Raw genomic sequence first — 17,690 nt, forward strand, 5'->3', positions numbered from 1 at the left:
ACTTTTGGCCGCAAGCCCGGCAGGAAACTTAGGAAAAACAAGGAGGAGTGACCACTCCAGCTAGCACCACCCCTAAGGTGTCCAGAGCTGAAGTTACCTCCCCTGCAGATTCCTCCGTCTTCGTTTGGAGGACAGGGACCAATAGAGTTAAGTCTGTGTCACCCACTCCAAAGGGAGTGAACACCAGAAAGGTGTAGTCACCCTCAGGGACAGTAGCCCATGGCTACTGCCCTTCGACCCCTCTAACGCCCCTAAATCTAGGATTTAAGAGCCTCCCTGAACCTAGTTCAGCAGATTCCTGGCAACCTCAAGAGACAACAAGAAGAAAGAAGGACTGCTAAGCTGACCTCCAGCAGAGAAGACTGAAGACACTAACTGACTTGGCCCCAGTGCTACAGGCCTGTCTCCAGCTTATAAAGCCCTGCTTCAAAAGGTGACGCATCCTGCAGGAACAGCGACCTCTTAAAAGCCTAAAGATGACTGCCTGCACCCCAGAGGACCATTATCTCCCCATGGACAGCTGCCCTGTCCAGAAAGAAACACCAGCAAAGGACTCCCGAACCGCCCCAGATCTGCGAGTCCTGTCTACTCTGCACCTGACGTCCGTGGCTCATGTCCAGTTGGCCTAAATGACTAGAGCTGGTCCCCAGGCGATTCTGACCTAGTGTCCACTATGGATTGACCCCGCCTGTCCAACACGACGAGGCCTGCAGCCTAAATCCACAGGACCCCTCTGACTGCGAGAGAACCGGACACCTAAAGGTACCCCCTACACCTGCAGCTCTCTGGCCTTGGGAAATCCGACCACCGGTACAGCAACGTTCAGATGGCGGCCCTCCTCCTTGTCCAGTCTGTGGTTTTCTGGAACCGATCCCCTGGACCTAGTCTGCAGCGTCTTTGTGACCCCCAGACACCCTATTGAAAAGCATTGGGAGCCAGGAGCTGTGTTTGCCCCCTGCACCTGGCCACCTCTGCACCGCTGAGGGTATGTGTTTGGTGCTGATCAGTGCCCTCCCCCCAGTCCTGACCTAAACTCTCCAGGTCTGCCTTCCGAAGACACCAGTAGTTACCTGCATAGGCATGATTCAGAGTGCTCCAAGTCTCCAAAGAGAATGGGGTTGTTGCTGCTGCTGTTGCCCCGACACAAAGATTCCCCTTCCCGTGGGTCTTCTGATGGTGTTTCCTTCCCTTCTGAAGTTGCCTCTGTATTGCAGTGCCCCACTGCCTTTGCTGTTTTGTTGTCCTTTTTTAATTGTTGCGAAGACTCATCCACCTCTTGACCGCATAAGGCTTCTAAAGTGAAGGGCTAGTTTTTGATAGAGGCCTGTACCTCAGGCTTATAATCGGAAATTCTGAGCCATGCAGGTCTCCTTAGGGTTGCCCCTGTGCACATTTGTCTGCTGTCTGTGTCGGAGGCGTCCAGGGCCGATTTTAGGGAGGCGCTGGAGACAGTTTTTCCTTCTTGGATGATTGCCTTTACCTTCTCTTGTCCCCTATCGGGAGCTTTTTCATTAGCTCCTAGATTTAGTCCCACTGCTGGTGACCATATCTACTGAGAAGGGTGTTAGAGTTCGCTATATGCCCTTGTGTTGCTGCTTCCCACTCCATCTTTCACCCTACCATGTCCAGCCTCTTGCTTTGCCTTTCGTGGAGGTGTGTGCATTGCTCTTCCTTCTTACAGTTGTGACAATGATAGAGTCCGCCACTGTGTTCCCTTGGATGTATCTGGGGTCCTTTGGAGAGTGCGTGTATTTTTTTCTCCACTCTTGGTGTCTCCCCTTTTGCTGCAGCTGATTCTTTGAAGGCCTCCTTACCCTGGTCCAGTATGCTGGGTAACATTGAAAGAAGATAAAGGTTTCCCTTGCTTGATGGCATAAGGGTTTCACATAGGAAGCAGGAGTTTCCCTTCTCTTCTAAAGTTACTCCAAATGTGTCCGCTGCCCTCTTCACTAGGATGTTGTAGCATGTGATGTCGTAAGGGGGCAAAGGCTTTGTGATGTAGCTGTCAACCTCCTCTTCTGGGCTCTCCATTTCGAGGTCATTCCAGTCGACCTTGAAACTCCCTGTTGCTTCCTCCCCTCCTCCGCCTCTTCTTCTTGAGGGTCGGGAGCTGCTGGTGCCTTGAGCGCAGTCTCCTCCTCCTTGCCAACCGTGGTTGTTGAGGGCTTTGGTGGGATTCTGAATTGTTTTAGTGTGTCGTCAAACTCCTTTTTCGCTACAGAAGTGCTGCCATTTCAGCCTCTAGTCAACACCTTTTCTTCTCCACCTCCTATGCCTTTTCGATGTCTTGTGTTGTGGATGGTTGTTTTGTGCTTGTTTGTTTTTCCTCCGATGGCTTCGGGGTTTCTTTCCCCGTGGAGGGTTTTGCCTGTTTTGACACCCGGCCTTCTTCGCTATCCCTGGTCTGTGATCCCTGGGGCTCTCTTGTTCGTGGCTGGCCTTCAATTGTCGCATTCTTGGACATCGGGCTGCCTTGTGGTACCTCCTCTCGGGGATTTTCTCTTCTGAGGATTTCGGTGGTCTCTTTTCCTTTTTGGGCTTTCTTTCAATGTCCTTTGTCGTTTTTTTGATGGTCGTTTTTCCTCTGTGTTGCCTTCAACAAGTTTGATGTCTGACCCCCCCCTCTGGGTCGACTCTGCTCCTCCAGCCTGTTCTTCTTCATCACTGGATAAGACTAGTTCCCTTAGTGACTCCTGATGTTTTTGGCTCTGCATTGCTGTGTGGTGCTCCTCCATCTGCCATCAACGTACCCTGAGAGTTTTGGGTCCAAAAGCGGTGCAGGCTTCACAGCCCTCGCCTCTGTGGTCTTTCGGAAGACAGAGGTTGCAGATTTCATGCTGGTCGCACTGGGCAAATTTGTGGTGGCAGTTCGGGCAGAATTTAGATGGGGTATTTTCCATTACCCCGTACCTTGCTTCATTCTCCTGCCAAGTGTGAACTCTGTTGGCATCCCTCGTCGGGGATGTGTTTGGCTCTCTCCTTCACCCGGTCACTTTTCACTTTCAACGACATCTTCCACAAAAATAAATCTACATTTCTCTTGATTTTTTCAACATTATCTCGAAAACTTTTAAGCTCCTCCTTTAGCTTCCAGACCCAGCGGCGAAAAAAAGAATCTGAAGATGGCTACTATGCACAAGAACCTCCGGGGCTCCGTCTGACGTCATGCAGTAGACTGACAAACACCAAATGGTGGTCGACAACGCGAGGGTTGGGGGTTGTCAATTCCAGACCCAACCACTAGATGGCAGAATAATGCACAGTATGTGAATCCAGAAAAGGATTCATGATGCAAAACCACAGATACCAACAGCAGGACTGGGGGATGGGTATGCGAAAATTAGCCTGGTGCAAGTCCAGAAACACATACCAGTCTCCTGGGTCCAGAGCTGATAGGACCTGGGCCAAGGTAAGCATTTCAAACATGCTCTTCTTCAAGAAGGTGTTCCATGGGTAGAGTTCCAAGATGAGAGAGGTCTGTCTTTCTTTTAAAGAAGAAAACAGCACAAATAGCACCTATCCTTCTGAATCCAGAACCTGCTTGACAGCACATTTAGATAACAGATGTTCTCATCTAGGCATGCTATCTAAGTAGAGCATCAGTGACAAAGACTCTACTTAGGCAGTCAGAAGTACCCAGGCCAGTTCAGAGCACATATGTCACAGAATAATGATCTTGATTGAAAGGCAAACCTCCATTCTCTGAATCAGGAGTTTTACTGTCTCAACTCTGAATCAGTTATTAAGATTTTGAATGATGTACAACATTGCAGCTGTCTCACAGAGCTGTGTAGACACTATAAATAGGCGATGGCAGCATATCTGTGCATGCACACTGTACACTGCTAAATATTCTAAAAAGGGTTGAGGACACATCTTCCTAGCTCTACACTCTCAATATCTATTAGGAGTGGTGGGTTACAAGGTAGTGCTAAAATCCACCTGAGGCTCAGACTGATGAGGTACTGAAACAGGCAGTAGAGGACTTGTTGGAAGAGGTTCTTTTTTGGAACCTGTAACTGTTGTGGATGGGAAGAATTTATGATTATTTCTGTAAATCAACCTAACAAACATTTGGATATAGTGAGCATTAGTGGCCCGAGAAGGTAATGTTCCAGACAGTACAAATCACTAGGCGGCCACGTTAGTGACAATTTATAATACAACATAGTACAACATCAATGTCCTGTCCCCAATAATTAAGATATTAGATATGCTCTATTTGATTTAAATGAAGGAACTGAAGATAAAGATGTCAAGATACGACCAGCAATTACCATGTGTAGGAAGCTGACTCTGTATATACTATATCAAAATTAGATATAGTGTGCACAGAGTCCAGGGGTTCCCTAAAGGCTTAACTGAGGTTAAAGTAGATAATACTAATGCTCTCTGTTGTGGTATTGTGGTCGAGCAGTTAGACTTATCAGAGGATAGTGCAAAGCATTTTGTTGTAATCACACAAGCTATAGAAGAACCACACACTCAATGACTTAACTCCAGACCAATGGTTTTTATATAGCAAAATGAAAATGTCACTTACCCAGTGTACATCTGTTCGTGGCATCAGTCGCTGTAGATTCGCATGTTTTGCATAGCTCGCCATCTGGTGTTGGGCCGGAGTGTTACAAGTTGTTTTTCTTCGAAGAAGTCTTTCGAGTCACGGGACCGAGTGACTCCTCCTTTTGTCTCCATTGCGCATGGGCGTCGACTCCATCTTCGATTGTTTTTCCCCCGCAGAGGGTGAGGTAGGAGTTGAATTGTAGTAATAGTGCCTATGCAATGGAGTGACTAAGTATGTACCTATTTAAGGTTGAGATGATACATATACAAATAGTTGAAGGTAACTTCCAAACTGCTACAGGCTCCCGGGGAGGCGGGTGGGCACATGCGAATCTACAGCGACTGATGCCACGAACAGATGTACACTGGGTAAGTGACATTTTCAGTTTGATGGCATCTGTCGCTGTAGATACGCATGTTTTGCATAGACTAGTAAGCAGTTATCTCCCCAAAAGCGGTGGCTCAGCCTGTAGGAGTGGAAGTAGTTTGAAATAATGTTCTTAATACGGCTTGACCTACTGTGGCTTGTTGTGCGGATAACACATCTACACAGTAGTGCTTGGTGAATGTGTGAGGCGTAGACCATGTGGCTGCCTTACATATTTCTTGCATTGGGATGTTTCCTAGAAAGGCCATGGTAGCACCTTTCTTTCTGGTTGAGTGTGCCCTTGGTGTAATGGGCAGCTGTCGTTTAGCTTTAAGGTAGCAGATTTGGATGCATTTAACTATGCATCTGGCTATACCTTGTTTTGATATTGGGTTTCCTGCATGAGGTATTGAAATGCAATAAATAGTTGTTTAGTCTTTCTGATGTTCTTTGTTCTGTCAATATAATACATTAATGGTCTTTTGACATCTAATGTATGTAGTGCCCTTTCAGCTACGGTATCTGGCTGTGGAAAGAACACTGGAAGTTCCACTGTTTGATTTAGATGGAACGGTGAAATAACCTTTGGCAAAAATTTAGGATTAGTCCTTAGGACGACCTTATTCTTGTGTAGTTGTATAAAAGGTTCTTGTATTGTAAACGCCTGAATCTCGCTTACTCTTCTTAGGGAAGTAATGGCGATGAGAAATGCAACCTTCCAGGTTAGGAACTGTATTTCGCAGGAGTGCATGGGTTCAAAAGGTGGACCCATAAGTCTAGTTAGGACAACATTTAGGTTCCATGAAGGAACAGGTGGTGTTCTTGGTGGTATAATTCTCCTAAGGCCCTCCATTAATGCTTTAATGACTGGTATCTTATATAGGGAAGTTGAATAGGTAGTCTGCAGGTATGCAGATATTGCTGCAAGGTGTATTTTAATGGAAGAGAAAGCCAGGTTAGATTTTTGTAAGTGAAGCAAGTAACCCACTACATGTTCTGGAGTTGTGTGTAATGGTTGTATTTGATTAATATGGCAGTAGCAAACAAACCTCTTCCATTTACTTGCATAGCAGTGCCTGGTGCATGGCCTTCTGGCTTGCTTTATGACTTCCATACATTCTTGGGTAAGTTGTAAGTGCCCGAATTCTAGGATCTCAGGAGCCAGATTGCTAGATTCAGCGATGCTGGATCTGGGTGTCTGATCTTTTGGTTGTGTTGTGTCAACAGATCTGGCCTGTTGGGCAATTTGATGTAGGGTACTACTGATAGGTCTAGCAGCGTTGTGTACCAGGGTTGCCTTGCCCAAGTTGGTGCTATTAATATGAGTTTGAGTTTGTTTTGACTGAGTTTGTTTACCAGGTAAGGAAGGAGAGGGAGAGGAGGAAAAGCGTAAGCAAATATCCCTGACCAGTTCATCCATAGGGCATTGCCTTGGGACTGTTTGTGTGGGTATCTGGATGCGAAGTTTTGGCATTTTGCGTTCTCCTTCGTCGCAAACAAGTCTATTTGAGGTGTTCCCCAGAGTTTGAAATAGGTGTTCAGAATTTGGGGGTGAATTTCCCATTCGTGGACCTGTTGGTGATCTCGAGAGAGGTTGTCTGCGAGTTGATTTTGGATCCCTGGTATAAATTGTGCTATTAGGCGAATTTGGTTGTGAATTGCCCAACGCCAAATTTTTTGTGCTAGCAGGCTTAACTGCGTGGAGTGTGTCCCCCCTTGCTTGTTTAGATAATACATTGTTGTCATGTTGTCTGTCTTGACGAGAATGTATTTGTGAACTATTATTGGTTGGAAAGCTTTTAGTGCTTGAAAAACTGCTAGAAGTTCTAGGTGATTTATATGCAGTTTTGTTTGATGTACGTTCCATTGTCCTTGTATGCTGTGTTGATCGAGGTGTGCTCCCCACCCTGTCATGGAAGCATCTGTTGTTATTACGTATTGTGGCACTGGGTCTTGGAAAGGCCGCCCTTTGTTTAAATTTATGTTGTTCCACCACAGAAGCGAGAGGTAAGTTTGGCGGTCTATTAACACCAGATCTAGAAGATGACCCTGTGCTTGAGACCACTGTGATGCTAGGCACTGTTGTAAGGGCCTCATGTGCAGTCTTGCGTTTGGGACAATGGCTATGCATGAAGACATCATGCCTAGGAGTTGTAATATCATCTTTGCTTGTATCTTTTGTGTTGGATACATGCGTTGTATGATGGTGTTGAAATTTTGAATTCTTTGGGGACTTGAAGTGGCTACTCCTTTTGTTGTGTCTATTATGGCTCCTAGGTATTGTTGTACCTTGCACGGCAGAATGTTGGATTTCGTGAAGTTGACGGTGAACCCTAGTTTGAAGAGGGTTTGTATGATCTGATTTGTGTGATTTGAGCACTCTATTAACGAATGGGCCTTGATTAGCCAGTCGTCTAGATATGGGAACACATGTACTTGCTGCCTTCTGATGTGTGCAGCGACTACCGCTAGACATTTGGTAAAGACTCTTGGTGCGGTTGTTAATCCGAAAGGCAGTACCTTGAATTGGTAATGTATTCCTTTGAATACAAACCTTAGGTATTTCCTGTGCGATGGGTGTATTGGTATATGGAAATACGCGTCCTTGAGGTCTAAAGTTGACATGTAGTCGTGTAGTTTTAGCAATGGTAATACTTCTTGTAGTGTGACCATGTGAAAGTGGTCTGATTTGATGAATGTGTTCACTATTCTGAGGTCTAGGATTGGTCTCAGCGTTTTGTCCTTCTTTGGTATCAGAAAGTACAGTGAGTAAACTCCTGTGTTTATTTGTGTGTTTGGCACTAATTCGATTGCATTCTTTTGCAATAGTGCCTGCACTTCTATCTCCAGGAGATTGGAATGATGTTTTGTCAAATTTTGTGCTTTTGGTGGTATGTTTGGAGGGAATTGTAGAAATTCTATGCAATAACCATGTTGGATAATTGCTAGAACCCAAGTGTCTGTAGTGATTTCCTCCCATGCTTTGTAATAATGACTTATTCTTCCCCCCACTGGTGTTGTGTGGAGGGGGTGAGTGACATGTGAGTCACTGCTTAGTAGTAGGGGTTTTGGGGCTTTGAAATTTTCCTCTATTCCTAGGGAATTGCCCTCCTCTATATTGTCCCCGAAAACCTCCTCTGTACTGTCCCTGGTAACTGGACGGTGTTGCCTGTGAGGTGCTGGCTTGTGTGCTCTGACCCCGAAACCCCCCTCTAAAGGGTGTTTTACGGAATGTGCTGTAATTCCCTCTGCTCTGCGGGGAGTAGAGTGCGCCCATGGCTTTAGCAGTGTCCGTGTCTTTTTTGAGTTTCTCAATCGCTGTGTCCACTTCTGGACCGAACAGTTCTTTTTCGTTAAAAGGCATATTGAGAACTGCTTGCTGAATCTCTGGTTTAAATCCAGACGTTCGGAGCCATGCATGCCTTCTGATAGTTACAGATGTATTAATTGTCCGTGCAGCTGTATCTGCAGCGTCCATGGAGGAGCGGATTTGGTTGTTGGAAATGGTCTGTCCCTCCTCAACCACTTGTTTTGCCCTATTTTGTAGGTCCTTGGGCAGATGGTCAATGAGATGTTGCATCTCATCCCAATGGGCTCTGTCATAGCGCGCAAGTAGTGCCTGGGAGTTAGCGATGCGCCACTGGTTTGCAGCTTGTGCTGCGACTCTTTTACCAGCTGCATCGAACTTGCGGCTTTCTTTATCTGGGGGTGGTGCATCTCCAGATGTGTGGGAGTTGGCCCTTTTCCTAGCTGCTCCTACAACGACAGAGTCTGGTGGCAGCTGTGTAGTGATGAAAGCCGGGTCTGTAGGAGGCGCCTTATACTTTTTTTCCACTCTTGGTGTGATTGCCCTACTTTTGACCGGCTCCTTAAAGATTTCTTTTGCGTGCCGGAGCATACCAGGGAGCATAGGCAGGCTTTGGTAGGAGCTGTGGGTGGAGGAGAGTGTGTTGAATAAAAAGTCATCCTCGACCTGTTCCGAGTGGAGGCATACATTGTGAAATTGTGCTGCTCTAGCCACCACTTGAGAATACGCAGTGCTGTCCTCTGGTGGAGATGGCTTCGTAGGGTATGCCTCCGGACTGTTATCTGACACTGGGGCGTCATATAAGTCCCATGCGTCTTGATCTTGGTCACCCTGGCTCATGGTGGTGTGAGCTGGGGAATGTGATGGAGTTTGTGCTGGTGAGACGTTAATCACAGGTGGAGGAGAGGGTGGTGGGGTAACTTTTTTAACCACTTTTGTTTGTGGTGTTTGTTCAGTTTGGAACTCCAATCTTCTCTTTCTTCTAATAGGGGGAAGGGTGCTTATTTTTCCTGTCCCCTGCTGTATGAAAATACGCTTTTGCGTATGGTCTACATCCGTTGAGTGTAGTTCTTCCTCACACCTATGCTTTTGCATTTGGGAGGTTAGCGAGTGCTCCTCTGTATAAGAGCCTGAAACTGGGTCGGTTGCAGTTTGTTTTGGCACCGAAACCCTGTCTGCATCTTTTTTCGGCTCCGAGGTGACTTTTTTCTTTTTCGGGGCCGAAACCTCTCGGCGTCGATCTTCTTCGGTGCCGCTGTCTCGGCGTCGAGCCGTGTCTACACCGGTATCTCGGTGTCGATGCTTGTCTCCAGCACTTTCTCGGTCCCGAGAAGGCTGCGTGCCGGTGTCTCGACCGGAGTCGGACGATCTCGGCACTGTTTGGGCCTTTTTCGGTGCCGATGGTCGGTCACCGAATTTATGGGTCGAGCCATGGCCTGGTGGCAGTGGCGTCCCCTGGGCCTTGTAAATCTTCTTCTGAGTGGTTTTCGACGTCCTACTCACGGTTTGTGTATCGTCGAATCCTTCGGAGTCCGATTCTTGGATCGAAAAGGTTCCCTCCTCTTCTTGTTCCTCGAACGCCCGGTGGGCTGTCGGCGCGGACGCCATCTGAAGTCTTCTGGCTCGACGGTCTCGGAGAGTTTTTCGGGACCGGAACGCACGACAGGCCTCGCAGGTGTCTTCACTGTGCTCAGGTGACAGGCACAGGTTGCAGACCAAGTGTTGGTCTGTATAGGGGTATTTATTGTGGCATTTGGGACAGAAACGGAACGGGGTCCGTTCCATCGGCGTTCTTCTGCACGCGGTCGGGCCGAACAGGCCCCGACAGGGGATCGAAAAAATTACCCCGAAGGGCACCGGAGCTCTTCGATCTTAGACGCGGTGTTGAATCTAACTACGCCGACCCCGAACGCAACAATACCGACGAAAATCTTCCGAAATTAGCTATCTTTCCGTTCCGAAACTCGGAGCGACAGGAACACGTCCGAACCCGATGGCGGAAAAAAAACAATCGAAGATGGAGTCGACGCCCATGCGCAATGGAGACAAAAGGAGGAGTCACTCGGTCCCGTGACTCGAAAGACTTCTTCGAAGAAAAACAACTTGTAACACTCCGGCCCAACACCAGATGGCGAGCTATGCAAAACATGCGTATCTACAGCGACAGATGCCATCGAACATATATTTTCTTAATTTATTCCTAGAACCACAAGATTCAAGTTGCAGGTAAGTACTTCAACAGATTTGTATTTAACAAATGTATCAATAACACTTTGTTTGAAATCGACTAGTTATACAGTTTTTGAAATATTGGCAATTATCTGTTTAAAAAGTTGACAGTGCAATTTTCTGAAACAGTTCCTGGGGGGAAGAAAAGTTAGAAGAATTTATAGGTAAGTCCTTGACTTACAGTTCCAGTTTCCGGGGTTGAGGAAGTCCACAGGTTGGGGTTCAAGTTAACCACAAACACCTACCACCAGCAACACAGGGCCGGCCGGGTGCAGAGGTAAACTTAACATGGGCTCCTATGAAGACTGGGGGCACAAGGTTTCAGATCAGCTGGCAAGTAATTACCTGCTTTTTCAGAGGGCAGGCCTGGGGGATTCAGAGGAGCACTGGGAGGGCACAGGTCAGCACCAAACACACACCCTCAGCAGCACAGGGGTGTCCGGGTGCAAACACAGAGTCTGGCTCCCAATACTTTCCTACAGGGGGGTGGGGGGCAGGGATACACAAAGATGCTGCAGGTGAAGTCCAATGGGTCGGTTCTGGGAAACCAAAGGCTGGACAATGAAAGAGGGAGGGGGGAGGGGGGAGAAGGTGCCTGCCGGACGTTGCTGCACCGAAGATCGGATTTCCCAAGGCCAGGGGGCTGCGGGTGCAGGGGTACGTTTTGGCATTGGAATCTTCATCCGGTTCTGTCGCATTCAGGGGTCCCTCTGGATTCAGTCTGCAGGCTTTGTCGTGGTTGACTGGAGGGGGCCAACCCAGGGTAGGAACTTGCTTACAATCGCCTGGGACCAGCTCTAGTTGGTTGGGCCACCTGGACTCGGGCCATGGGCGTCAGGTGCAGAGGGGTTAGGATTTGCAGATCAGGTCCAGTTCTGGAGTCCAGAGATGGAGTTTCTTCTTGGACAGGGCCGTTGTCCATGGGAGTTCTTGGTCCTCTGTGATACAGGCAGTCCTCTGGAGGCTTCTCAGAGGTCGCTGGACCCGCAGGCACCAAACACACACCCTCAGCAGCACAGGGGTGGCTGGGTGCAGGGTGCAAACAGGGAGTCTAAATGCGTTTCTCTGAGGGGACACCGGGAGTCACTGAGATGCTGCAGGCTGGGTCCAGGGGGTCGGTTCGGAAAAACCACAGGATGGACAAGTAGGAGGGCCACCTGCTGAACGTTGCTGGACTGGTGGTTGGGTTCTCCAAGGCCTGGGGGGGCTCGGGGTGCAGTGTACCTTTAAGTGTCAGATATCTTCGTCCAGAGTTTTTGCAGTCAGGGGGGGTCCTCTGGATTCACAGTGCAGGCGTAGTCATGAGGGACAGGTGAGGTCAGCCCAGGGTGGGCACTTGCTCAGTATCGCCTGGGGATCCTCTCTAGCTGGTTGGGCCACCTGGACACGGGCCGTGGGTAACAGGTGCAGAGAGGTTGGGAACTCGCGGATCCGGGGAGGCTCTGGAGTCCTTTGGTGTAGTTTTGTTTTGGACAAGGCCGCTACCCACAGGAGTTCTTGGTCCTTTGGTGTGCAGGGCAGTCCTCTGGAGCTTGGCAGAGGCCACACTGGTCCCGCAGGATGCGTCACTTTCTTGTTGCAGGTTCTTTGAAGCCGGTAGGGCTGGGGCCAAGTCAGATTGCCTCTTCCTTCTTCTCTGCTGGGGGTTCAGCTAAGCAGTCCTTCTTTCTTGTCAGGTCGCCAGGAATCTGGTGAGCTGGGTGAAGGGAGGCCCTTAAATCCTGGCGAACAGTTGCACTTTCCTACCCATGATATGAAAAACATAGTAATGCAAGAGTGGATACAGCACATTACTGAACAACACTGCAGGAAGTTGTTTAATTTAAAGTAGAAAATCTGTATTATCTGGAACAAATAAAGACACGTGTCTCAACACTCCATAAGCGAGTGCCAATACCCTCAGAAGGAGCAGAGAAATTCTAATCTCTATTCTACATCTAAAACTGAAGTATTGATGTAATCCGGCTGAAACACACCTTTCTGTAGTATACAAGAGACAAATAATTTTATTAAAATAGGTTCTTACTGTGAAGGACCTGGTACCAAGCCAAAGCTGAATTAGTCTCGATCAAAGGTAGAGTCTCATACATGTTTACACACCTCATTTACTTACAAAAGCTTTCCCCTTCACTTTCCTATGAACTTCGAATGAAACCAAGAAACTAAACACTCATTTGGTGAAGCTGCACTAGACTCAGGAAGCACAGACACAAAGTTTGATACCAGGACTTTGAAGAGAGACTGGGTTAAACATTAAGACAATGGATCCGTTGGGGATTTGACATCAGAAGCCTGAATGTTCTGAGGTAAGAACACTCTTCTGCAGTACTTTTAGAGCTATATCAGGAGTGAAACATTATTTACTACCATAAGAGGTAATAATCACAAGTGTGTGTACACCTGGAGAGTATTTGTTCTTACAGAGCATGTCTCGGCCACTTAGGAGGAGTGGTGAACCTCATACTAGTTCCAAAAGGCTTTGATGATTTGAAGACAAACTTTGACCCAATCCCAAGCTTTTTTTAACCACCATTTGTTCTGGTTTACCAATCTGCAACGTAGTAGGCATGGCCTTGCATCTCCACTATAACGGTAATAGAGATCAAGGACAATGAGTAGGAAAAGTTAGTTACTTCTAAAACACTTTCCCCAACAAGGCTGCCTTCAAAGACAAAACATCTTTCTCATGAGACTAGTGGAAATCTGGATGAGTGAATCCATACTCTGACGTTAAAGGTACAATCAACCGCTTAACTAACACAACAGTATATTCTGGAACCACCTCCTATATTCCGGCAGGTAACTTTCCTCAGTAAAGTCAAAAAACCTCAAAGGAGTTACTTGGACGATCAGGAAGGTAGTAAAGAACTAGCTCTTTCATGACATTTGAAGGGATGCATGCAAAAATCAAGAGCTTGGACCATTCCCCACCACAAGAAGGGTATAATGCAACAGGAATAAGGGTCATAGCCACCAGAACTAAAGCATCCCACAAGGATGGTAGGCACTACCATATGGGAAACTCTAACTGCCCTTACCTCCATTACAACCATAAGACCAACTACAGAGCAGAAAGTGATAAAACAAATTTAACTACCGCTCATCACACAATATAGAATAAGCTTAAGTGTCATAACTCATGCGTCTGCGCCCAACTACAAGTTTAGGTACCATGACATATGACAATAGGAAGACAACTCTGGCAATGCAGTAACTGACTTCTCAGAAAGGCACAGTACAAACCCAAAGCCTTTTAATCCAAACATAATTTACGTAGTACTGTGCAGTCTATACACCAAAGAGAATCTGCACCTCATCCGGGTGCTATATAAATGGAAGTACAAAACAGAACAAATTTAATTTTAAAAAACAAGACAGAAAATATGTAATTCTATGAAAATGCTTTCTAGACACGATTATTTGCAAAAGTGAAAATTTTAAGCTGAATGAATTCCAAAAGCATCAAGATAAAGAACAAAGGTAATGAAGGAAAAATATATCTGAATGGTGCAAACTTGCACCCTCGCCATGCAGCTAATTATCCACATATTGCAACGCTCCTGACATCTTTGATAACATCATTGATAATATCAATGTAACATTTGCAGTAACATTACTGAGAAGAAAACTATGGCCGGTGGGGGCACAAGTCACAGTTACCTTAGGACACAAGTTAAAGTTAGTTGAAATAAGTCCAGCTCTAACTGCTGAACTGCTATGGTTTTGTACATTTAAAATGCGAGGCTAACTAGAACGTCCCTATAACCTTTGTTTTTTATGTGAATTTATATGTTTCTGTATTCTATTTCCTAACTAAAACGTCCCTGTAACCTTTGTTTTTTTCCCCCCCAGTAAATATAAACACACACAGAGGTTTGGGAATGGCTCTGCATATCATGTGGGCAAGGACACACATGCGCGCACACACACACACACAGAGAAGTGGTCAGGTACTGTCTGTAAATTATACACAACTATGAGCTGAGCTTGATTAAGATCCAGATACCTATCAGATATTTCTAGTAATAGAAATAGTGCTAATTTTAATTTTATTGGTAATTAAAATGCAGTGCTCAACAAATCACTTTATACTGTGGTAAGGATACAGTACTTAAGATACATACCAATTGGTGGTCCAGATGGCACCATGCACTTCTTTTCTGCTTTCACAGCAGGTGGTGCATTCTGTAGTTTGGCAGTGGCCTGGTCAATGATCCACTGTACTGTGCCCTCATCAAGCCGGGGGAAAGGCCTCTGGTGTACACGCAAATGACAGCCTTCAGTGGGCTTCTGCACCTTGTGCATGCTCACTGCTGGGTATGGATTTTCCTACAAGAAGAAGATATGAGTGACACAGTAAACCGGGGCAGTGTGCAAGTCCTCGTGTAGACTATGGGTCATTGCATTATTCTCGGACTCTCACCCAAGCTATGTTTCCTCTCGTCTTGGGTTTATGCGGCCATCATAAACTTGTGCAATGTTTTCAAGTCAAACTGTCATTCCGCCAAGCAGACATCACTTTTCATGCTATTTTATACACTTGGGGACAATATTCTTTGTTCACAATCAAGGATGCAATTAAAATTGCCCTAATCCAGCAGGCTCTTGGTACTCTAAAACAGTTGATACCATGAGGATGTCAGTTTAGCTTCTACATTTTGTTATAACATCTTAAGCCATCTCTATTTGTCTGGAGGAGTGAAAGTGCCAGGGACCCATAAGCATAAAGTTTGTAAAAACATGTTTTTATAAATTAATAAATCACTTTGAGGACACCCAGAGATAATAGATTTGTCAATCTTTCTGACCTCTTTTTATCCTTGATGTAGTGGTCCACACTTCGTATCTGTACTCAGACCCTCAACCAATAAGCAAACTGCTGTCCACAGGCTTGTCCTTCTGGACAATGGAGATAACAACTCAAGAATTGGGCATATTTCAATGAATGCTTCCTGGAACTGTACAACCTGCTGCACACACCTTACAGCTCTTGGTTTGCATACAAATCCTGAAATTGTGTAGGCTGCTTCTCACTCTTTCCATCCCTTAGTTATAATACACTATCACTTCAACTTCGAACGTTCATAGTGCATGCAGCATTTTACACTACTCCGACCCTCAACGAATAATCAAACTGCTGACCACAGGCTTGTCCTTCCGGACAATGGAGTTTACAAGGCTAGAATTGGGCATATTTTGTTGTATGCTTCCTGGAATTGTACAGCCTGCTGCACACACCTTACAGTTCTTGGTTTGCACACAACTCCTGAAATTGTGTAGGCTGCTTCTCACTCCTTCCATCCCTTAGTTATAATCCACTATCACTTCAACTTCAAACACTCATAGTGCATGCAGCATTTTACACTACTCCGCAATGTGCAAGCTACTGCACAACACTCATTGCTGTGATGTTCCTTAAAGTCCTGTAACTCAGTGCACAGCTGGTTACATCCCCTGGCTATGTGCATTTTCCAGTTCCATCCCTCCCACTGAGGTCTTAGATTTTCATATTCTCCAGCCAGGCACATGCTGATGATTAGACCACACATCTCATAATGGCGTGCACTGCTCTGCACAATTCCTAGTGATGTGACTACTTACTTCAATCTCCCACAGTTTGTGTGAGGAAACAGGGTGTATTATATGTTGTGGTTGTGAGACCTCATTGTGTAATACACTTACCAACCCCTTTTAGCACTGGCAGGTTCAGACTGTGAAATCTTTAGCTCAACCCTGGGTAGCTGTGGCTCTGAGCAGTCAGGATTACAGACAAACAGGTATTAAGCACTTAAACAGCACCAACACAATTGAAGAATAAATACATGAAATCCAACACCAGCGTATAAAAAGAGACTGTATTTTATGTATTTTTAGACAACAAAACAAAAATAATCCACCTGGGGGTTCCAGAGATACAGCAACTACAAGGTATAGTAAATATGCACTTTTTCCTTTAACTGTGAACAAGCAAAGGCAAAATCAACGAATATGACACAAACGTTTAAGGAAAAACTTAGGTAAGTATCAATGCAGTTACTTTTAATTTCTTTCGGCTGTCAACTCCAGCAGCGAATCAGTCAGGGGGACCAGCAAGGTCCTCAGAAACAGATACTTCAGAGGGAGAAGCAGTCTTCAGTAAGTTCCAAGCATTTTTCCCTTTAGTATAGGTTCCTATGAAAGTGGTCCTGAAAAGTGGTACAGATGTGAAATATTCAGGATGCTGCAGATGCGATGGAGTGGACAAGGGTGAGGGTCTTTCTGTGGCTACTCAGTCCATGAAATTGGTGAAGGGGCCCTGGCCACAGGGGTCAACATTCCTCGAAGTCATGTCGATCCTGGCAAACATCCAGTCGCCCGATAGTGCGGTTACAGCCAGGTCCTTTGCTGGGGGATAACTCGTCTTCTGGACAACAAAGCTTCACGCTGATGACTCTCCGATGTCCAGCAGACTCAAAAGCAACTTTGAGCATCAGGTTCTGGTCTCTAGTACTGCACTGCAGCGAATAGCGGCTATGTGAAGATCTGGGCTACCAACTTGCCCCAGCATGCTTCTTCAGCTCTTGTGACCCTGTGCTGCAAAATGGAGGCCAGCCAACTGACCCTTGGAGTCTCTTGCTTTGGGAGGGCTCCGGAAATACAAGCAGGATACAGTAGGCACAGCCCCTTCTCCTTTGCTAGCCACCAGGTTCGTTACGTACAGACCATGCTGGTGCAGCCTCTCTTTGCCAGTTTCTAGATAGAGCAGGGCAGTCCTTTGGTCCACGTCTCCAGTCCGTCAAGATCTGAGTAATGGGTGCAAAGGGTGTGTCATTTTCATGCTCAGAAAATGCCTTTAAAGAAGGATGCGGTTGGTGGCCAATAGGCTACCAGGTTCTCTCCCTCCTGATGACCACTTCATGCAGTGTGGCATTTGGCTATCCTAAGATGCACCATTCTGCCCACTTACAAACTGACAGAAACACTCTCTTGGCATACAGAGCTCCCTAGCCCAACCCAGAGGTGTGACTACAAAGGGGATTAAATGCCCCTGGAAAAACGGTTTGACCACTGTTTTCACCTCTTCTTCCTTAGAGCCAGTTTATCTACCTAAACAACAGGGCAGCCCCTCTGCCAAGTGTTCCCTATTTGCTCTTCAAAGGGGGCTTCACCTTTGATGCTTGCCTTTTGGGCCAACACAGGTGTGACTTCCTGCCTGGGAGAGTTAACACTTCTTTCTTGTGCAGG

The 17,690-nt window shown here is 46.4% G+C and overlaps 1 protein-coding gene across 11 annotated transcripts in view; it reads right to left on the reverse strand.

Moving 5' to 3' along the window:
- The window catches only part of SBF1 (SET binding factor 1), a 1,129,538-nt gene that overhangs the window by 713,205 nt on the left and 398,643 nt on the right, over positions 1-17,690 (reverse strand). For all 11 annotated transcript variants that reach the window (XM_069229431.1, XM_069229429.1, XM_069229425.1 and 8 more), the window contains exon 14: positions 14,591-14,795. In XM_069229431.1, coding sequence (XP_069085532.1) covers positions 14,591-14,795 — 205 coding nt within the window. The remainder of the gene's footprint in view (positions 1-14,590; positions 14,796-17,690) is intronic.

This window comes from Pleurodeles waltl, chromosome 4_1 (assembly GCF_031143425.1).
Source record: "Pleurodeles waltl isolate 20211129_DDA chromosome 4_1, aPleWal1.hap1.20221129, whole genome shotgun sequence".
Lineage (NCBI taxonomy): Eukaryota > Metazoa > Chordata > Amphibia > Caudata > Salamandridae > Pleurodeles > Pleurodeles waltl.